Source organism: Triturus cristatus, chromosome 9 (genome assembly GCF_964204655.1).
Source record: "Triturus cristatus chromosome 9, aTriCri1.1, whole genome shotgun sequence".
Classification (NCBI taxonomy): Eukaryota; Metazoa; Chordata; class Amphibia; order Caudata; family Salamandridae; genus Triturus; species Triturus cristatus.
In genome coordinates, this window is record NC_140592.1 from 557,525,163 (window position 1) to 557,548,803 (window position 23,641).

Here is a 23,641-nt window from a genome sequence, read left to right on the forward strand (position 1 = left end):
CATTAAGAAGATATATAGGGCAGTACGACGCATGCTGATCTGGAGGTCTTCCAGGCTTGTGGAACACCACAATCTCTGCATGTCTCCAATCGCGAGGCAGACGACCCTGCTCCCTGGCCTCCTTCTCCACTCTACACAAGTGTGGTCCCAGCTGCAAAAAATATCGTTAAAAAAATTCACATGGGAAGCCTTTCGGTCCAGAGGCCTTTCCAGGTTGCATCTCGCCGCTCCCAGTTCCTCCTCCGTGAGCGGGAGATCCAGCTCCGCACTCACTTCATCAGAAAGGGCCTTAGGTGGCAGATCATTGAGGAAGCGACCAACTACAGCTGCGAGGAGGCATTCCCTGGGGGCATAGAGGTCTGCATAGTACATGGCAAAGCTTTCAGCAATGGTGGAGGTGTCTGTGAGAGAGGACCCATCCGGGCCTAAAACGCCCGGCAGGGACTGGGAGCATAATGACCTCTGACACAACCTATGCAGTAACTTGCTTGACTTATCACCCCACTGGTAGATCCTACTGCGGGTCACCAGCCACGCCTGCCGGGCGTCGTCTAGAAGAAGATGGGTATATTCCTGCTGCGTCAATAGGAGTTGGCGGCGAGCCTGCCGGTCCGCACCATCTCTACTGCGAGATTCCAATTCAAATTGCTTCGCCATCGCCAGAACGAGGGACTTCCTACGCAATCTACGAGCTGCTGCGCAAAAAGAAATGTCTACACCCCGGAGCACGGGCTTCATCGCCTCCCAAAGGCAGTCGTCCCCCTCTACCGTCCCTACGTTAGATGTCAAGTAGTGGTCAATGGCATCTTCCATATGATCTCTATAATCTTCTCTCTGGAGGTTCCACGCCGATAGACACCACCGATTCGGCTGATGTGCCCGGCCCACACGTAACGTGAGAGTGATCGGCGAGTGGTCCAAGAGTCTACGCGGAAGAATATCAACGGCAATCACTGTTAGCTATTGCTTGGGGGACAAAGATATAATCAAGGCGGGAGAAGGAGTCATGGACAGCCGATAAGTATGTATAGCCCTGCGCCGTCCCATGTAGGTGTCGCCAAGGGTCCACCCAATCCAGACCCGCCACCAGTTAACGTAACTTAGTATGCCGACCTGCGTCCAATGGGCCCCCAGGTCGCCAACGATCCCTGACCAGGTCTAGCACGTCATTACAATTCCCCCCCCACAACAGCCAACCCATCAGGCATGTCTGTCCACAGGGTCATGAGTTTTTCCACCATGCCCCAAGACAGGGGCGGGGGGGGGCATATACACATCCCAGTACTATGGATTCAGTCCCTATCGTCCCCTGAATAAATAAATATCTAACCTGCATGTCCCTCCAAGTCTTTGTGTGTGTATGGAACCCACCTATGGATCAGGTTCGCAACTCCCCGGGACCCCCTCACAAACCCGGAGTGAAATACATGAATGTAGCCAAAGCGTTGAAAGCATAGCGCCTTAGTTCCCATAAGATGTGTTTCTTGCAGCATGAGAACGTCTGCATGCGTTCGCTTCGCCTGTTTGAGTATAACGCCTCGCTTGATTTTGTCTAGCGGCCCCCTGACATTCCAACTCATTATTTGAAGGGTCCCAGAGGGATCCCGCTTATCACCAGAGGACCCCGCCATGTGAAGGTTCGAGGTACGAATGTGGTCTATACAAGAATATGTGGTCTGGATAAGGCGACTCTGAAGCAATGTAGGTCAGTGCGATCAAACAATAAAACCCCCTTACCCCCAAACATCCCAACAGCACCCCCCCACCCTATACCTAAAAAACGATGAAGTATCTGTCGCGGCGAGCGTGAGTGGCAGACCCAATGGGAGGGCCCCCCGCCCGCCAAGGGATCCCCAACTTACAGCCCATTGTCAGCTGCCCCTGTCCCCGTCAACTGCTGTGTTACAGGGATATAAGCCCTCAATTGTGCTTCCCCGGTAAAGGCAACATATCAAGGAACTATTGAAATAAAGCGCCCCCCAAGATTAGTCTGATGAGGTAGGCAGTCACTGGGCTGATGCAGCTTGGGATGAGGTGCCACGCGACTGATATCTGCGTCTGGACCTGGAGCATCTGTTCCCCTTCTGCGTAGGTTGTTTCCGCACCACCTCCGGGGCGGTGTGTGCGGGCGAAGACGCACTGTCTTATCAATCCATTGGAAGACCTCTTCTGGTGAGTCGAAGAAATGGGTGCGGGATCGATAGACCACCCGCAGCCTGGCTGGGAAGAGTAAGGCATAGGGAAGTTTGAGCTCCCGGAGACGGGCCTTCGCCGCCATAAAAGACTGCCGTCGTTGCTGGACCAGTTTAGTATAGTCTGGGAATATTAGGATGCGGGCAATGTCAAACAGCAGTGGTTCCTTGGCCCGAGCCTGTTTTAGGATAATGTCCCGGTCATGGTAATTGAGTAGTTTTGTGATTACAGGTCTCGGGTGGGCACCAGGTGGGTGTTTCTGAATCAGTGTCCTGTGGCAGCTCTCCACCACAAAACATTTAGACAGGGACCCTGGAGGGAGCCAACTCTCAAGCCACTGGGTGAGAAACCGCTCCATACCACCCTCTTAGGACCCCTCCGGGAATCCAACGAAGCAAAGGTTGTTGCGCCGGGCCCTCCCTTCAGCATCTTCTACCTGGGATGCCAGCCTACGTTGGATCGTCTCCAGGAAGGCTACTCGCTTCTGCAGGGTATCGACCACGTCTTCCACCCCAGAGACCCTCGTCTCGGTCTCCATAATCTGTGCCACTGCGTTGCATAGATCTTGGCGTAGCAACATGACGTCGGACCCAGCCGCCCCAATCTTGGCATCCAGGGCATCTCTCGACTGGATGATGGCAGCCATGAGGGCGGCATTGTCAGGCACATCACTAGGAGTGCCCCCAATGCCACTGCAGAGGCCGCATGGCCCGTAAACTTTTTTTTTTTTTTTTTTTTTTTTTAAACTTTGTTTATTGAAAGTTTTATGTCATGACAATACATACATACAAAATCAAAGGGACATCCATAAGCAGGGTCAGGTGACAGTGCAAGTCTCATATCGCATTAACGTCAGATCCATTGTAGTCGCAGGGAACAATTGAGCAATCGTGTACCATAGAGTAAGTTTTGACAACCTGTATACAGAGCACACATTATAAACACCTGGCAGGGGCGTAAGGGTCCCTTCAAGCAGAGGCAAGCCATGCGCTACCCAACCCCCGCAGTGCGCCCTCGGTCAAACGGGCTCGTATAACATACACTCACAGACAGTACTCGCGCCCTGGAGCATCTTGATGGAAAGGCCCTGAGGGGCCGCCAGAGCCGCAACCCACCTCCCACATGTCCACAGTAGCACACAGCCTCCCCTATGTAGGATTTCCATCAGTGAGGGTAGGGTCCGGGCCAGCATCGGTCAGGGAAGGGGCGTCTGTTGTCAGAGCCTCCGGATACTGCAATAAGTAATTTTGTAATGGTCCCCAGATATCGGCGGGGCGGGACCGGTCAGGGAGCAGTTCGGAGTATGTCAGTACTTGCTCCTGGCAGTACACCAGGTCCCTGAGCCATTCCTTAAATTTCGGAGCCCGTCCCCGTCCCCACCGACAAGCTACGCGTCGCTTCGCCAGCAGTAACGCCGTCGTAACGAATTTGCGACTCGCCCGTGGGATAGGCTTGGTGTATCCCAGTAGCGCCTGTATGGGGTCCGGTGCGAAGGGCAGCTCTATCATTTGTGAAATGGCGGAGCACACCTGCGTCCAGTAGTTCTGGATAGTGGGGCATATCCAGGACAGATGTAGGAAGTCTGCCTGGGGGGCATGGCATCTCTCACAGTTGTCCGAGTCCTGGAGCTGAAATCTGTATTTGGTGGCCGGGGTGCAGTAGAGACGGTTCAGGAATTTAAAATGTATAATGCGGTGTCTACTGCTCGCCGAGATCTGTGCCGTCTGCAAACAGCAGTAGGTCCACCTGTCATCCCCGAGGTCCAGCCCCAGCTCTCGCTCCCATTCCCCACGTGCCCGGGATACGTCAGGTGTAGCATCAGAGCGGACTGCATGATATAGTATCGAAACTAAATGAGAGGGCGAAGTGGCCTGAAGGACCCCGTGCAAGGGAGCCACGGTGTCAGGCTCAGACGGGAAATCTGGCAAGATGGTCTTCATGCCGTGCCGCAGTCTAAGGTAGGTGAAAAGCTCCAGGGGGGTTGGCGTGTGACCGTCAAAGAAGCTACCCTGGTCACGAAAGGTCCCGTCCGAAAACAGATCTCCCCATCTATGGAAGCCCAGCTTGCGGAGCAAATCCTGAAACAGTTTCTCTTGGAGAAGAGGAAGCTGTGAGTGATAAGAAAGCGGGAGAAGAGGGGAGTACAGGAGCGGACTTCCCACTCGCTTCGACAGTTCCAGCCAAGCCCTCACCGTGCCCTGCAGAGCATTATAGTTGGCAGTGGAGTACGGGAGCACACTGTGCAGTAGGCCAGACAGGGGCAGGGGCGCTGCTAGCCAGTCCTCCGCTGCGAGCTGGGGCATAAAAGCGATCGGGTGGAACCAGTAGTAAGCATAGTGCGCTTGAGCGCAGAGATAGTACAGTTCCAGGTCCGGTATATCGAATCCGCCGCACGAGTATGGAGAAGTCATCATAGCCCACCTCAAGCGGGGCCTCTTCCCACCCCATACCAAACGTATCAATTCAGATCTCAAACGAGTAAAGAAGTGCCTGCTCGGGGGAAAAGGAATATTCATGAACAAGTATAAGAGCCGAGGAAGCACCACCATCTTAATCAGGGCTGCTCGTCCAGCCATCGACAGGGGGAGCGCAATCCAGCGGTCGACACAAGAGGAGATGTGCAGCAACGTCGTGCCGTAGTTCATCCGCATAAGCTCCTCCCTGTCTCGGGAGATCCTAATGCCTAGGTACTTGACATCGGACTCACTCCATTCTATGGGGTAGTCGAGCGGGAAGGTCTGGGAACCATCAGTAAGATGGAAAATCTGAGACTTCGACCAATTGATTTGTACTCCCGACATTTCCCCATATCTCAAGAATTCCCGGAGGAGAGGGTTCAAGTTATTTTGTGGGTCCCGCACGTACAGAGTGATATCGTCTGCATACATCGACAGCAATATCTGTCTCTGCTCACAGAACAGCGCGCGGTCTTGATGGTGCTGTCGGAGTCGCGAGGCTAGAGGCTCGAGCGCCAGGGCGAATAAGAGTGGGGAGAGTGGACACCCCTGTCTGGTCCCTCGTGCAATTCCGAAGGGTGCGGACACCCTGCCATTGACCAGGACCCTGGCGCACGGACCTCCATAGAGAATAGCTATCCAGCCCAGGAACACCAGGGGAAAACCCATGTGAGTCAGTGCAGCCACCAGATAATCCCATTCCAAGGAATCAAACGCTTTCGTAGCATCTAAGAATACCGCCACCATCTGTAGGCTGGGATCCACATTCTGCAAGGTCGCAAACAGTGTACGCAAGTTATGCGACGTCGCCCTTCCGGGTATGAAGCCCGATTGATCCGGGAGCACCAGTCCCGCCATGAGGAGCGACAAGCGATTAGCCAGGGTCTTAGCAAGGATCTTTGCATCGCAGTTAAGGAGGGACAGGGGCCGATACGAGTCTGGGGACGTCGCCGGCTTGCCCGGCTTTAAGAGGGAGGTAATCAGTGCCTCTCTCATGGAGGGGGGGAGCTTCCCCAGGGTGTGAGCCTCGTCAAACACCTCTTTCAAAATCGGGGCAAGGATATCAATGTAGGACTTGTAGAACTCTATCGGGAGGCCATCAAGGCCCGGGGCCTTCCCCGAGGCCATCTGCATTATGGCCTCCCGAATTTCGTCAACCCCCAGAGGAGCCATGAGGAACCGGCGCTGTCTATCAGAAAGCCATCCTAGTGTGATGTCCTCAAAATATCTGTGCAGTTCCGGCTTGTGCGCATGGGTAGAGGAGTACAATGCAGTGTAGTGGGCAACAAACGTTTGCAATATAGACTGGGTGTCCCTGTGGAGCGCCCCCGAAGATCCATGGATCTCCAGTACGTGGTTGTTGAAACGGGGCGGTCGTATCGCCCATGCTAGGAATTTACCCGGCCGTTCTCCCTCACCGTACCTACGTGCTTGGAAGTGTTTCCCCCTAAACCGAACCTCCCTGTCCGCGGTGGCTTTATAGTCAGACAGGAGATCACGGAACTTGGCTTGCGCCTCCGCATCAGTGGGGAACCCAGGGGCGGTCTCCAAGGCCCGGAGAGCGATCTCCAGTTTGCTAAGGCTCTTACGGAGGTCCCTGAGGACTCCCACCCCCTTCGAAATGCACAGTCCCCTGATGGTAGCCTTAAAGGCCTCCCAGACTACAGCGACACTATCCACCGTCCCACCATTGCGCTGAAAGAAGCTCAAGGTTTCCTGTGCAATCTCCGAGCGAAAGACCTCATCCAGCAGGGCAGTAGGTTGCAATCTCCAGGACATCGGAGAGCCAGCAAGATCAACCAGCTCCATACCCATCAGTACCGGGGCATGGTCGGAATACGTGCGTGCCAGGTGTTCCACCCTACAGACCGTGGGAGCAAGGCCTGGGGAGATCAAGAAATAATCCAATCTTGCCCATGTGGCGTGTGCGGCCGACCAGTGCGTGCCCTCCATTGTCGCCGGGTGCCTAGAGCGCCATGCATCCAACAGATGGCGCTCAGTAAGAAGGTCATGAACATATGCCTGTGAGCGAGAGTAGTGTTGAGGGCTGGGGTTTGCCCTGTCCCTCATGGGATCAATAGCAACATTGAAGTCTCCTCCCCAAATCAGGTGAGTGGAGCCTATGTCCAGGATCTCCCCCCAGAGCGCCCGAAGGCACTGCGGATCATCCGAGTTGGGGCCATAATAACACGCCAGTGTGAGCGTGTCCATACCAATGCGACCCCAGATAATACAATACCTGCCCTCCCTATCAGTCAGTTCACCCAGGCACACAAAGGGGGTGTGTTTCTTAATAAAAATTGCGACTCCCCGAGAGTAGGTGGAATAAGAGGAGAAGGAACGGTGCATGGCCCACCTAGATGCAAACAGTGACGGCCTGGACGGGTCCAGGTGCGTCTCCTGTAGGAAGGCCACATTAATGTGATGTGTATCTAGGTACGCCAGGATCTGTCTACGCTTTCTGGGGTCCCCCAACCCCCGCACATTCCAGGTCAGAAAATTAAGTTGCCCAGTAAAGTCCCCGCGTGTCTGTGGATCACCCATAAGGATTAACAGTGCTCAGAATCAGTAAGCCAATGTCACCACCGCCCCTAAAAGGATGCAGAAGAAATAATGCAAACACTTCAACACACCAATTAACACTAACAAACCGCAAAGAAAAATTCCCACCCCCCCCTCCGCCCTCCACCCACAGCAGCATCCCAATCATGCCATCTGGACAGTCCCCATCCTCCCCACCCCAAAACCAACCCTTTCTATGGCCAACACCATTAGGGATTAACATTTAAACAGGAAAACAATGGGGTAATACCCTTCGGAGGTCAGTCTAGGTGGATACACCGTGTCTCCGCGATCCACAGGACTGCGCCCGGCCAGGGACCGAGCCCACTCCAGGGACAGGGAGTGCCCAGCGAGGTGATATGTCCTGAGAGTCAGGTGCGCGGTAAAAGGAGGTAGGGCCCCGGTGACATCCCCCCACCCACAGCGCAGCCAGGTCCTTAAGTCCCCATATCATGGTCCGTGGCAGCATACATCTGCATCAGCTTACCAACTGTCAATCATCCGCCACAGAAGCATCAGGTCAACGATCCTGCGTTGTCACTCCGCGGCCGGCGAGGCCGGGCCATCCATATCTCGCCTCTTGACCCGCTTCAAAAATTCCTCAGCTTGCTGGGGTTTAGTGCAGAAAATTTGCTTCCCCTGGTGGGTGATGCGTAGTCGAGCAGGGTAGAGCAACGCATAGTCAATTTGAGCAGCTCGCAATTTTTGTTTAACCTGGATGAATTTTTTCCGCTCCTCCTGGACCACTGGAGTGAAGTCTGGGAATATAGTAAAGGTAACGCCGTCATACGAGAGGGACTTCTTCTCCCGCGCCACTCGGAGCGCCGCATCCCGGTCCCGGAAATTTAACAAACGGGCGATGATAGGGCGGGGGGGGGGCCCCCGGCGGTGGCCTCGGAGCCAGCGATCTGTGCGCCCTTTCAACAATGAACTGCTGGGAGAGGGAGTCAGTCCCCACCACCGCGCGCAGTAGGCCCTCCACATAGTCCTCCATCTTGCCTGTGTGGGTCGACTCCGGTATGCCAAGTAGGCGAACATTGTTCCTCCTGCTGCGCGCCTCTAATTCCTCATTCTTGGCCGCTATCACGAGAAGGACTTTGTCCATGCGCGCTACGGTGTCCGATAGTTGTGTCGTGCGGTCTTCGGTATCTGAGACACGCCGCTCCGTTTCTGAGATTCGCTCTCCATGACTGTCCACCTTGTGCACTATTGAGTCCATACGGGACTGCATGGAGTCCATTTTGTCCACTATGGTCGCCAGGCTCTGCCGCATATCCAGCAGGATGGATTTGACGTCGTCGCCCGCCTGGGCGTCCACTGGTGCCGAGCCCCCCGCGCCGGCTTCCGGTTGGGACCGGGTGGTCTTTTTCGACTCGAAGGTGAGGCGAGGTTGGCGGCTGTCCGGTTTCCCCATGGCGACACCAACTGACAGACCCCAGTAAAGGTAAGGATATAGTCGGGATGGCCGGGTCACGAGGGAACCAAGGGGGGAACGCAGCTCCGCAGAGGCAGAAGCGCCCCAGCTATCCGGGCTCACGCGCCCCGTGATCTCCTCACGAGCGCCTGTCAACCCCCTCCAACAGGGGGTGAGACCACGCAGCAGGGACGGGTCCAGTGCCCAGTGCTGCGCTCGATCACCCGGGGCCACAACTCCCTCCGACAGCAGGCAGCAGGATCTCCTTCACTCCGGGCCACCAATCGTCTCGAGCCAGACAGGGGGGGGCAGAGGGGCCCGAACCGGGACCCCCAGGTACTCACTCGTAGCAGCCTTAGCTCCCCAAAGGAAACCAGGTCGATGAGGGAAGCGGGATCCAGCGCCTCCAGGCCAATGGCGAGCCCTGCAGGTTCGCTGCCGCCTCGGCGCGCTCCCAGACGTAGGCCTCCCGGTTTGGAACGCCGAGCCGGTCCCAGGCTCCCGCCGCCAGCGAAGCCGGTCTCACCGGGCCCCAAACTCTCTCATCCAGCGGGGGAGCAGAGGGGCCACAGCGGGGGTGGATGGGTCCCCACAGCGCCCAGGCAGGCTGTGCAGCGCCGCGTTTCCGCAACGCCCAGGAACGGCCGGGGGGGACGATCGCCGTGGTCGCCGCGGTCGTTTGCAGCACTCCCCGTCAAGGCATGCGCCCTCCACCAGCCCCCAGCGCAACCGCCGCCGCGGTAGAGGGGTCAGGCCAGGGCAAAGGCAGCAGGAGGTCCTCTGCGGCCGTAGTGCAGTGAGGCCCTCAGATCGCGTGTGCAGCACCGCCCTCGCGTGGCGGCCGTCCCCCAGTCACCGCACCAGGCGATAGCGCACGCCAGCCGGCGCGGTCAGCAGCAGCTCTTCAGTCCGGTCTCGCCGCGGTACTCAGGGCAAGGCAAAGCCCCGGCAGCGGCAGCGGAGTGCGGGACCCCACCAGGGCTCGTTTTGGCAGCGATTCGCCACTCTCAGGCAGGATTTTTAACAGGATTTTGCCGCTGGGCTGCGGGAGCTTCACCCACAGGCAGCCATTCCGCTGTGCGCCACCTAGCGCCTCCTAAGGCTGGTTGCCCTTATGGCCCGTAAACTTGTCTATTTTACTTTGCTTGGTCGATTCCCCCACCCGGCCGGTCCTTCGTCATGGCAAGTCTGAGACTCCCCTGTGGTCCAGGAGGTATCGTGCCTGCCCCCTGTGCAGCGTAGTCCGGATATTGTGGGACCCCAAGATGCCACCAGGGGATAGATGCTGCGTAGCTCTATTGTTACGTCAATTCACCCCAATGCAAGGGGCTAGTGTCCATCAGGGGGGTCCTCTCTAGTGGGTTCGGCCTGGCTGCCGATCACGGGGTTGGCAAGAGGACGAGAGGAAGGGGACCTCGGAAACCCCACACTGCCAGGGGCCTATATAATAAGGACTCCACTCACCGGGCCCGCTCACAGTCCAACTGCCCTCTCCAAGCACTGCTCCCAGCCGAGAGCGCGGGGGGCCCCAAGACAGCCCCACTATAGTCCCTCAAGAGCCTCCACACAGGGCAGAGATCGTGTCACTTGTTGATGCCATTTTTATGGAAAAAACAGACACTTTTATCCAGAGCTCTTTTTTCGCTAATAAACACTCAAATTTTATCTTTACATTGCCTGCTTTCTCAGTCCCCTCCAGGGGAATCTACAAACCCTGCCTGGGCACCTTTAAAACCCCCAGAATGTTGAGGAAAAAAGGATGCTAATTTGGCGTGGATACTCCCAAATAGCCAAAAAAGGTCTTAGCACTGGGGGTAAAAAGGCCCAGCAGTTAAGGGGTTAACCGATCTCAGAGAATAGTACTCACATCTCCAAAGTTTAAAAATATCCACAACCAGGCTGAAAACAGATGCACAGAAGAAAGGAGTGAAGAATGATGTCTTCATAGTGCAGATTGCAGCTGCTGATTCTTCCAGCTGCAGAAAACTTTTTATAGCCTGTTGTATAGTGGGGTATGACTGCGAGCAAAGGTTCCTGTTGTGTATCAGCGCCCTTTTGTGTGCCAGAGAGATAGTCTGGAGAGCGTATTTCCTTCCCTATATCCCCTGCATGTGTAATTACCTACTTTTTTTGATTCTTAACAGACTCCTAGTGAGTCCTATGATGTTTGTAATTGGAGTTTACAAATTAATACACATAAATGCTGGATTCTTATAATAGTTTAACTGTTTTGTACCATATATGTTAAATTACAATGTATTTATCCTGGATGTGTTATTTTGGCTTACAAAATATAAGAATTGTGGCTGATCCTTGTAATTACTGATTAGCTCATCCATGTTTCTGTTCTATGCACAGCAACATGAATTTAATAAATAACACCTGCCCGCAATGACATTTTTATCAAAGAGGTTTGCTGCTTAGAATAGTATTGTGCAGGACCCACAAGCCACAATATTTTGACCTCTTTTAGGGTATACAGCTTTCCATCTGATTGAATATGTGACTTGTGAGATTAAAATTATGCAGATACATGTAGAACTTTGCCAAGGACATCCTGAAAATTTCCAGCTGCTGTACATGGTATTAACCTGTTCCTATAGTTCAGTTCCCAAGTTATTTCCAATGATGAAATTGACATTGACATGAATAGGGCTTTCCGCAAAAGCCTATTTGGTACAGAACGAAACAATGGGGCACATTTTCAATTTTAATATTGAAATGTTACTATGAATTTAGTCTCATTCTACACACCTTCACTTCCTACCTACATATCCTTTGTTTTTTGGAATTTGTTAGCATTTGTAGCCTGAGCTCCCTTGTAACTAAGCCACCCACAGTTAATACACCAGTGCGGCACTACCAGTAGATTGCTTCAAATCTCTAGAAATCCTTTCAACCATCTTCACACATTGCATATCTGTCACTCACCTACATGTCACTTCATTGAATGAGGCTGTTTCTGAAGCAGCAATGACAATCTTTGCATTTTCATTTTTAAGTAACATGTGTGGCCATGGATTTCTTCTAAAAGGCTGGACAAGATTATCCCCTTTTCAATTTCATGCTCTCTTAATGGGATCATAAAGTTGAGAAAGTCAAACTATAGGAAAATCCCAACTGGCTTATGTTGAGCTATATAGAGGTATCTTGAAGAATTTTAACTTGGATGGAACTAACTGTGACTATACAAGATGTGTGTATATGGTAGAGGTAAGCCGTAATGGCTCATTGAAGAAAGTAAAAAAATAATCACTACATATTGAATCAAACTAATTGATATGCCCAGTTAATATTGTAAATAATCTCATCATCATGGCCAATGTACCTAAATTGTCTATGGTGAGATTGTCATTTTCTTTATAATCATTTGATGTATGTGATTGGATTTATGTCTTACAAATAGTCTAAATTAGCCAATATGGTTTCTTGATCATGAAAGTCATCTACTATTTCTTCATCATGCTTGCTAAATGCCACATAGACGAGAAAGATCTCAGTGATTACTATGCCAGTTTTTTGGGGAACCGTGATAACCGTGATGAAGGACACTGGCAAAAAAAATGTATTACTGATGTTTCGGGTACTAACTAACCACCGATCTTTCACCAAAATTGCAATTGTTTTCATTTCAGGCTCAAGGCGACGAGCAACTATGTCACAAACCTCCAAAGCATGTTAAATATGGTACTGATCATGGTAGATGGAATATTAGGGAAGAAGTTTAGATTTGCATAGGTACACTGACTTCCAGGTTTCCATATTATGCACAATTTCGGATTGATGCACATTTTTGATGTGATGAAAAGGAGGTTCTAAAAAAACAAACTTTGTTATTCGTATTCTCATTCTATGGTATGTAGATAGTACTTGTGATCAGGATCTTGTCCACTTAATAAGCTAGCATATTAGAAATAATATTTCTCACAATAGCTACTGCAATAAAATCTGAGTGTCTTTGAGCCCAAATGAAACTATTAACTATATCTTGCACTTCTTTTCGATAGTTAGAAGTAAGGTTTCCTGTAATGTCCTGTAATGTCCACACTTCAGATCGGCCAATGCTTCTCATGAAGATTAGTAGAATGTGTATGTAACTGTGAATACAAACTAATGTAAACTGTAGTTTGATTTACCATTAGAACATTCAGTTTGACTTTCTTTTTGAATTTTCAATTATTTCTGAACATTCCTTATGGATTCCATTAGGTCCCCTGACATCTGCTCAGGGCTACTTCCAGGCACTGAATTTGCAATTTTGTTGTGCTTACTAAGGCCCCAATATTTGGCACAAATAAAGCACCGCCTTTGTCCAAACAAAATGTTACTTCCCCTAACTCCAACCACCTTTTCTTAAGCTGAAGAGGCAGTACATTCTGTTTATGCCCAATGATTTATCATCCACTGATAATGTCCAGAATGTTATTTATTATATATGCATTTGTTATCAATCAACATTGTAAATACATTTTATTAAAAAGGCTCTTTTTATGTAAAATTAATACACTTTTACCTTCAATGTGAAACACTCAAAAATCAATTTATCACTCAAACCTAACAACTTAAAAGCAATATTCACAAGTTTTTCTTAGATTCTGTAGTACTTCATCAATGCACAGTTTGGGTAAACATCAAATCCATATGCACCATGAAGAAATAATCCTTAGTTAATTGATGCAGTTTTTTGGTGGTTTTAGTTCTTTTTCACCACCTTTCTCAAGACATTAACAGTAGCAGCCATTTCCTACACAAATCTACTTATCTAGACACCCCCCAGAAGAGTTCTTCAGAATGTTCCCCAAGTACTGCTATACGTGTTCTTCAATTAATATGAAGACGTACACGGTCCCCCTTTCATCCTTTTTTTGATGTATCTATATTTCACATGCCTTTTTTGTTTTGTTTTCAGTTTGATTTTTATAACTTGAATGTACACCATGAAAAAAACAGGTAGAAAAATAGTGGAAGACAATGTATCAACTGTAGGCTTTTTAAGAACACACGGACACAAGTACCATGTTGAAAATATTTAGGTAAAGAGCTACTGAAAATTGATGAAAGGGCACAATATACTTTGGGTAGCAGAGGACAATAGGTCAGAGGCATGAAAGTTTATTGAAGAGAGACATTTGCGTCGGATTGCGAAAGATTAGTATAGTAGAGACACAAACTTAGTCCTGTGTTGGTAAAGGGGCAGAATATGATAGGAGGAATCTCTAAATGGAAATTGGTAACATGTGTTTTTAAGTATATATGTTTTAGATATAGCGAAGTCGGTAGCAGTTAGTGAAAAGCCAGATCAGGTAAGCGTTGAGAGAAAAGACTACTAAATAAGTAGAAATAAGTACATGAATGAAGGAAAAAAGAGATAATAAATTGACATTGGTGTCACTTAACTGCCAGTAGGAGAATCATAGCATGCTTGGGAAGAGGAGGTGAGCAAAGTCAGGAGGGAGTAGTTATAGTTCAGTTTACAGAAATTCCCAGATTTGGTGGTACGAGTAAGCCATGGCTATGGAGGTATACAAGAAAGAGTTGTAAGAAAATAGCGGATACTATCTATTGAAGGTGTGATGTGAATACCAGGAAAGGAACTGCAGAGGTAGAATTGAGGGTAGAGAATATAGAGAACCAAGTAATGAGGAAGAAAAACTAATTTGTGCAAAAGACATGTGGAGGAAGAGGGAAAGAAAAGGCTAAGGGGAGTATATCCTTACCTACATCAAAAGAAACAGGTGAAGTTCATCAACCGGTACATTCAAGCTATAGTATGCGTTGGACCTCACAAATGCCATTGTTGGTGGAGAAGATGATATGTGATATTACAAGATGATTGTAGCAGTTTTATCAGCAAAATGCACAAACAGTCATCACATCTTAGTGGCGTCTCTTATTGCATGTGAGGTTAACTTGGGGGCAGAGGGTGGTAAAGAGTAAAGGTGACGGGCCGCTTTGAGTTGTAAATGTGTGATAGGGTGGTGCTTGGAGGGTAATGGATCTTCAATCCAATGGTGTATTTTGAGGAGAGATATTTACCTGAATCAGTAGTGGAAGCCTAGTTGGGATAGGTGGTGCTCCATAACCACATCAGTTTGTTTAATTATGGCCTAGAGTAGCACCATTATCCTATTTTCCCTCTGCTTTGGAATCTTTTCTCTTGATGATGATAATTAGAAAACTTTACTTCTTGTATTATAAGTCCTAAACATTTTCCATTTTCAACAAACCACAAAATCCTCTCATCACTGGCATAGCTAACATTTGGAGTGGAGCTCTAGTGGTCAAGTATGTGTCGCCTACAGGAGTTAGACTGTGGTTCACAGAGAAGGGCGTGCACTCACCTCTAGCCCCTCTGTTGTAGTTTGTGCCGAATTCTGGTATTAATGTTCTTACAGTGTTATTGGTAAATGTAATTAAAGAAAATGTACGACTAGGATTAGGAACTTCAACATTAGTCAGTAACTTCCACTGTTGTATTGAATCTCAAGTATTTTTCTAAAATACATAATTTCTGATATTTGATTCTTGCAGAATTTGTTTGTCCTTCTGGATCTCCTTGGAGCCAGTCAAACACTCATCGTAAGCCACTTCCCCCAGACATCATTTTGGTTTGATCAGCTCATCACTATAGGTACTGTATAAACATGTTTTATATTCCATTCACTTATGCTTTGTAACATGCACCCTACAGTGTGTCCCCTTTGTGTTTGTACCAATAGTTCCTGTCATATATATGTACATATGGGTAAGCCTTCATAGTTAATGTTTGCCAGTGGTTTCAAAGCTTGTTTTTCCACAGAAAAGAGACATACATTAGTTATTTGCCATAATGTTAAACCCACACAAGGTGAATGGGAGGAATGCTTACAATATGTCTAACCTCTGGCAATCGTTCAGGGTAACATTCCAGCCCATTGTTATTTTTCCCAACTTGCCATCTCAGACTAGACCCAGCCATATGCAAATCAGTCTTGGTCCAGTTAAAGTAGAAACAGTCTATCCTCCCTGACCCGAACACAAGAAACCCAAAACCGTTTTTGCCCTGGTTGGGGCTTGTCAGTCAGGTGCAGCTTGGTTCCAGACGTACAGTGAGCATGGGATCCAGGTCTCAATATACTCTTGGCCACTTACAGTAGTACACCAAACACACAAAAGATGATGGGAAGATGCTTGCAGTAAGTTTAACCACAGGCAATCTCTCGGGTAGCATTCCAACCCACCTTTATTCTGCCCACCATGTCACCTCAGATTAGATCCAGCATATGCAAATTAGTCTTGAGCCTGCACCAGTATGAACAGCCTAGCCAGAACTGCCAAGTCAGGACTTCTCTGAACCGGAACACAAGCAATCCAAGACGTAGTTCACAGTGCTGAATTAACTTGCAGGATATTTTGCTTCCCTATGCAGATTTAACAAAAATGACAATGCTCTGAGACTGTTAAACAGCACCTCTTGACAAGCTCACCTATGTAGGCACATCCTTGATGCAAGGATGCACCAATGAATCCTCTCCAGTGTGTGAAAATAAACATTGTAAACGCAGAACCCTGTTAGCAAAAAGTTACACTACCCCACATGAAACCCACTATCTAATCTCAGCGTACTACAAAAGAAAAGCACATTTTAGAATGTATAATATTCATTTCCTTACAATGCGCTTTCTGATTTTAAAATGTGATATATAATAATACACATTGTTGCATAAATTACATTTTTAATAGTAGCACATTATCTCCTAGGAATCACACATCTCAAAACCTCAACAGACACATCTGCAGTCTCAGGCAATCAATAAATACTGAACGGATGATGCTCAAATGTTATATATATATATATATATATATATGTTCGAGGCATATGAGCTGCAGATTGTACACTTAGCATAGATCGCCATCTGGTGTTGGGCCCGGATGTTTGCAGTTTGTTTTTGTTCTTTGGACAGTCTTTGGAAGTCACGAGTTTGGTGACTCCTCCTTCGGTCCGTACTGCGCATGGGCTTCGGCCCCATCCTCAGATTGTTTTTTTCCGCCATCGGGCTCGGATGTGATACTTCGTGCTCCGGCTTCGAACTTCTACGGTTCCAGCCTCGACGGAAAATCATCGTTCTTCGAGTTTCATCATCTATCTTCATCTCTCGAAGCGGCACTTTTCTCCATTCCACACATCGGCACCGGCCTTCGGGCCCTCCTCGACTCCGGTCCCGGCCGATGGAAAGGACTCCGTTCAAAAAGTGCCCAAAATGTGGGTCTAAATTTCCCCACACCGACCTCCATCAGGTGTGTAACCTTTGCCTCTCTCCAGAACACGAGGCTAGAGACTGCCCCGCCTGTAAGTCTTTTCAATCAAAAAAGACCATCCGGGATCGAAGAGCTCGACGCACCATGGCGCACTCATCGACCGCGGCTCCACCGGACATCTTCGGAGACGACACCGTAGCTTCGGGGCAACAACACACCGAGCAGGAGGAAGACGTCGTCAGCGCTTCCGAGGCCACCGAATCCGACCTGGAGGACATCACACCGGCGCAGAGGGTCGTGAGTACTCTACCCCCTCCCACCCCCGCACCCAAAACCAAAGAGACTCAGGTTACACCCTCGCCTGCAGGCCTAGGTAAAACCAAACACGCAGCTTCTATCACCCCACCTTCGGGCCCGGTGTCGAAGCCTCACAAGTCTCACGGCAGCTCGGGCTCGAGCCAGCCAACGCCTGGTGCCGATAAACACCGTTCGGCACCGAAGAAAGTGGCGCCCAGCTCGACTCCGAAGCCACCGGTGCCGAAGCCTGGACTTTCGGTGCCGACAAAACACAAGCACAAATCCCTCGGCACCGATGCTCCGGCGCCGAAGCCTACCTCGACGCCGAAAAAAACGGAGGTTCCAAAAAGGCATGGCGCAGAGAAACCACCCAAGTCCTCGGCTCCGGAAACATCGGCGCCAGCGGACGATTCGGCGCCACCGGACCTTTTTACACCAGATCCTTATCAAAAGACCTTATCAAAGGATCCAAAGACTGGGCTATTAACTTTAACTATCAAGAAAAGAGGTCTTGACACACCAGCTCCTCCTCCACCGCCCAAGCAGAAGGACTCTGCCACATCTCCTCTCAGAGTGCCCTCCCCACCACCTCCTACACCTCCTCCTCCTCCTCCTCTTCCACCTCCTCTCCCTCCCAGGTCTCCGCCACCCTTGCCTCATCATCCCCGACCCCGTCCCCAGATCCGGATTACGGGGATCCAGATTATGACCCGGCGGACGCCCCAATGGACCCCACACCACCGGGGACCCCAGACCCATGGGAAGATTACCAAAACCCTGACATACCGGATGTGCCTCAAGATGACCTCTACCCATCCAGGCCATCCCCCCCAGAGGACTCACTAGGGTTTCACCACTTAGTGCAGAGAGCAGCACACTACCATGGGGTGGAACTGCATAGTGAACCAGTGGAAGACGACTTCTTACTGGATACATTTGATATTCAGGATAAGTCCACAGCCATCTTGCCCATGCTTAAGGGTGTCACCAAGCATGCTGCAGAGGTGTTCAAAGACCCTGTCAGGGCCAGGGTCTTAAACCCTAGAATAGAAAAAAAGTACAAGGCGGCACCCACAGACCCTACATACATTAAGGGCCCTGCTCCCTTAGATACCCTAGTTGTGTCCACAGCTAGAAAGCGGTCTAACTCCCAGTCCTCAGGTGAGGCCCCACCGCCAGATAAGGAATCGAAACTCCTAGATACGTCTGGTAAACTCACCGCCTCGCAAGCCGCGAACATCTGGCGCATTGCGAATACACAAGCGCTGCTTGCGCGTTATGACAGAGCACACTACGATGAGCTTGAGGCTCTTATGCAGCACCTCCCAGAAAAACACAAACGTAAAGCTCATGACCTGATACAGGAGGGAAAGCTAATTACTAACACCTCCATTAAATGTGCCCTCGATGCAGCGGACACTGCTTCTAGAGCCATAAATACTAGTGTCCTGCTTCGTCGTCATGCCTGGCTCAGGATCTCAGGGTTCAAGCCAGAAGTCCAGGCATCCATACTAAATCACCCCTTTGACCAACAAAATCTCTTTGGGCCAAAGGTAGACGAAGCATTGGAGAAAATGAAAAAGGACACGGACACAGCAAAGTCTATGGGTGCATTACAATCACAGACCCCTAAACGCTCCTTTTGGCGTTCATCCTTTCGTAGCACAGGCAGAGGCTACTCCACCGATAGCGCCTCTACCTCCTACAAGTCCCCTCCTCAAAATACCTTCTCGAAGGGCTACTAAAGGGGTGGATACAGTGGCAACAACAATAAGGGCAGGGGCAAAACTAACACCACCCGTTCTGCCACCCCGCCCGCACAATGACTTCCCTCCGCTCCCCCCAGACCATCCCACTCCGGTCGGGGGCAGACTACAACACTTTATCCACGCCTGGGAATCCATAACATCGGACAAATGGGTGACCCAAATTATTCTGTCAGGGTACTGTCTCGAGCTAACATCTACCCCACCCAATATCCCACCAAGGCACCGTCCAATGTATCAAGAACATTCCACACTGCTAAAACAGGAGGTGCTCTCCCTCCTCCAAAATCACGCTATAGAGCAGGTCCCCGTCAATCAGCAAAATCTAGGGGTCTACTCTCTGTATTTCCTGATACCAAAGAAAGACGGGACCCTGAGGCCCATTCTGGACCTCCGGCCTCTAAATGCATACAGACATTCAGACCATTTCCACATGGTCACCCTACAGCAAGTCCTCCCGCTCCTATGTCAAGGAGACTTTCTCACTACCTTGGATCTGAAAGACGCATACTTTCACATTCCAATACACCCTTCTCACAGGAAGTACCTCAGGTTTGTGGTGGACGGTCAACATTACCAGTTCACAGTTCTCCCCTTCGGGGTCACCACCGCACCACGGGTGTTTACCAAATGCCTAGCAGTAGTAGCGGCACACCTCAGACGTCAACATATTCACGTCTTCCCTTACTTAGACGACTGGCTGATAAAAGCCGCGTCCTAGAACCAATGTGTGCAACATACAAACAGCACCATCCAACTGCTCCACTAGCTAGGCTTCATGGTGAACTACCAAAAGTCCCACCTCGTACCATCTCACACAAAGCAATATCTCGGGGCCACTATAGACACCTCCAAAGGTATTGCCTATCCAAACTCAGCCAGAATCGCAAGCATACAAGCCTTGCGCCAAACGTTCCTTCCTCAGCACTCTCTTCCAGGAAGAGTGTTTATGAAGCTCATAGGGATGATGGCATCTTGCATCTTCATAGTGCCCCATGCAAGACTCCACATGCGTCCACTCCAAGAGTGCCTAGCACAACAGTGGAACCAGGCCCAAGGACAGCTGACGGATCTGGTGTTGGTGGACGGCCGCACCCATCACTCTCTGCAGTGGTGGAACACCACAAACCTTTCCAAAGGGCGGCCGTTCCTGGACCCGGTTCCTCAGGTGATTCTAACAGCGGACGCATCGCTCTCCGGCTGGGGAGCGCACCTCCTACACCGCACAATGCAAGGTCTATGGACGCCACAGCAAAAGTCGCTCCACATCAACCATCTGGAGCTCTTGGCGATCTTTCTAGCCCTAAAATCCTTTCAAAAACAGATTTCAGCCAAAGCAGTCCTCATTCGCACAGACAATATGACTGCAATGTATTATATTCAAAAACAGGGGGGGACACACTCTCCCCAGCTCTCCCGCTTAGCCCAGAGCATATGGAGATGGGCAGTTCCTCAAAACATCTTTCTCCTGGCACAGCACGTTCCAGGCGTACAAAACACCATGGCAGATCTGCTCAGCAGACAAACGCAACAACTACACGAATGGGAACTGCATCCACAAGTTCTTCGCCCATTCTTCCACAAGTGGGGGCATCCTCAGATAGACCTCTTCGCCACCCACGAAAACAAAAAATGCCCAAGCTTCGCCGCCAGATACCCACACCCGTTGTCCAAAGGCAATGCGATATGGATGAACTGGTCAGGCAAATTTGCATACGCCTCTCCCGCTAATTCCATTAGTGGTCAGGAAGCTACAACAGCACTCCCTCACACTCATTCTGGTAGCCCCAACATGGGCCAGGCAGCCGTGTTACACCACACTATTACAGCTATCGGTGGTACCACATCAAAAACTGCACCTGTCCCCATGCCTCCTAACTCAGAACCATGGAGAAATCAGGCACCCGGACCCAGCTCAGCTCAACCTTGCGATCTGGCTCCTGAAATCTTAGAATTTGGGTACCTTAACCTTCCCCCTGATTGCATGAACATTATCAAGGAAGCCAGACGTCCTACCACTCGAGCATGCTATGCCGCAAAGTGGAAGAGATTTGTTGTTTACTGCCGTAACAATACAATCAACCCTTTAGATGCATCCATACAGCACATCATATGCTATCTACTCAATCTTCAAAGGTGTAACCTGGCATATTCATCCATACGCCTACACCTAGCAGCGATTGCTGCTTACCTACAAAACAGACAGCATTTATCACTGTTCAGAGTGCCCGCTATTAAAGCCTTTATGGAAGGCCTTAAACGAGTAATTCCTCCCAGGGCACCACCTTCCCCTGTATGGAATCTAAATGTAGTTCTTACAAGGCTAATGGGTCCGCCCTTCGAACCAATGCATAAATGTGAGCTACAGTTCCTCACCTGGAAAACAGCTTTCCTCGTAGCTATCACTTCCCTTAGAAGGGTTAGTGAAATACAAGCGTTCACTATACAGGAACGGGATTAGAGGAAGAGCGGGAGAGCGCTGAGTAAGTCTGCGACGGTTACTGCCACAGCAGGGGAGCCAAGCCCACAGGAACCACAATTTCCGGCCTGCCTTGTGGCGAGGACGCCACCAACGTTTCCCTTTCATGCCAGGAGGCGCTTAATTGCCGGACAGGGCTCCCGCAGCGCGGGAGAGCGCTGAGTGAGTCCGCAACCGTTGCCACAGTGGGTGAGCCAAGCCCGCAGGAACCACAATTTCCGGGCCTGCCTTGCAGCAAAGACGCCGCCAACATTTACCTTTCGTGCCAGGAGGCGCTTAATTGCCGAACAGGGCTCCCACAGTGCGGGAGAGCGCCGAGCAAGTCCGCGACTGTTGCTGCCACAGCAAAGGAGCCAAGCCCACAGGAACCACAATATCCGGCCTGCCTTGTGGCGAGGACGCCGCCAACATTTCCCTTTCATGCCAGGAGGTGCTTAATTGCCGGACAGGGCTCCCGCAGCACAGGACGCACGCGGAAAGAGGCTCTGCAACCCCTCTTGGTTTGCTGATTATAGGGCCTAAATACTGCTTCAGATCCTGTGGATTGATTTTTGGCGCCCGATTCAGCAGTACGACGGTGAGCTGTTAAGATAAAGATCCGTCCCTTTTGTTTGCAGTAGATGGCTACCAAGACTGTGTGACTCTATTTGACTTTGTAGTCAGGAGGGTTTGTAAGTAGTCTGTGCTACTTGAAGTACTTATAGATAGGATTTTTAAGACCGGTTCAACCGTATAGGTTAAATTTTATCCATGTGTAGCATATTGTTTATTATATGCTTAGTATCGAATTTATTTGGGGTGATTAGCGCTATTTAATTAAATTTTTTTCTAAATGCCAAATTTTTGGTCTTTTTTTAACACAAAACCTATTTTAATCCTCGTGGGTCACTAATTTGTCGTACCTAGCTCTGTTTTATTATATTTGATAGTTTTATATTCCCCTTCCTCCATATACTAATGTATTTTGCTATTTCGCTCTTTAGTTTATATTGACATTTTGCACATTGCACTTTGAGGATACGGACAATTTCACCAAGGCTGTATATCCCTCCAGGGTACTTACTGGCACTTTGCACTTTACAACTTGCATTTGGCACTTTTATACATTGTACTTTTAGGATACGGCTTGTTTTATTATTAAGGGGTGCCGCTCGCAGGCGCAGGACCTTGCTCCCATTCAGACTCACCTGGAACTGTCTCCCGCAGTAGACCTTGGCGCAGGACAGCACGGATCTTCACTGAACTCTACAGGGGGTTTTAATTTTGACTTTGTGTGATTCGCGGGACTGCGAGGACCAGAGTGCTTTCTTTCCTGCTGATTACTCGCACCTGGCTCCTCTTCCCGCCCCTCATTCCGGCCAGTACTTCACGCCTCGCGGCCCCCGCTTCGCGGGAGCCGCTCGCAGGCGCAGGACCTTGCTCCCATTCAGACTCACCTGGAACTGTCTCCCGCAGTGGACCTTGGCGCAGGACAGCACGGATCTTCACTGAACTCTACAGGGGGTTTTAATTTTGACTTTGTGTGATTCGCGGGACTGCGAGGACCAGAGTGCTTTCTTTCCTGCTGATTACTCGCACCTGGCTCCTCTTCCCGCCCCTTACTCCGGCCCATTTAATCCTTGCCTGCTCTCGCGCTAGCGGGACGCGTGCGGGGCGTAGTCCGGGGCGAAGCCCGGGCCAAGGGCGGGCCCGTTCTAGCCCGTTACAGACCGGGTAAGACCGGACCGGGCCATTTCTCTTTCATTTCAGTGACCATAGCTTAAAATGGCAGCAAGGGAAACCCGTAGTAAATGCCTTGTAAGCAGTGGGTCTGTATCAGGGACTTTAGATGCTTTTTTAATTCGAGCCAATTCTCTATTAAATAATGAGATAACGGTCCTTGAAAAGCGCCTCTCTATAGGCATTGAAAATGCCAAAAGATCCTCTTTGGGTCATATTGCCCAGGCAAGGACGCCTGACAATGTCCCTCTGCCCGGCATACAGACACTATCTATTGTTAGCCCTGCTACTCCTGTTTTTAACTGCCTTATCGATAATGAGTGTCCCCAGAGAACGATTAATGCTAGGACATCGCCCGTGACAAGCCCCAATCCTAATCCCACTATTAAAAACAGTATGGTTGGTAGGAAGCGTTCTAGAGCTGTTAGGGAGGGAGCCATCCCTAAGAAGAACAAAGGCCCCCCAATAAAGAGAAACAAGTTGCACAAGCCATTAGTTTCTCCCCCTTGTACTGATA

General features: G+C 50.0%; 1 protein-coding gene across 1 annotated transcript in view; it reads left to right on the forward strand.

Annotated features, from left to right (window-relative positions):
* QPCTL (glutaminyl-peptide cyclotransferase like) overlaps positions 1-23,641 on the forward strand; it is a 687,611-nt gene that overhangs the window by 465,322 nt on the left and 198,648 nt on the right. The window contains exon 5 of the mRNA XM_085625556.1: positions 15,157-15,256. Within this exon, the coding sequence (XP_085481682.1) occupies positions 15,157-15,256 (100 nt within the window). The remainder of the gene's footprint in view (positions 1-15,156; positions 15,257-23,641) is intronic.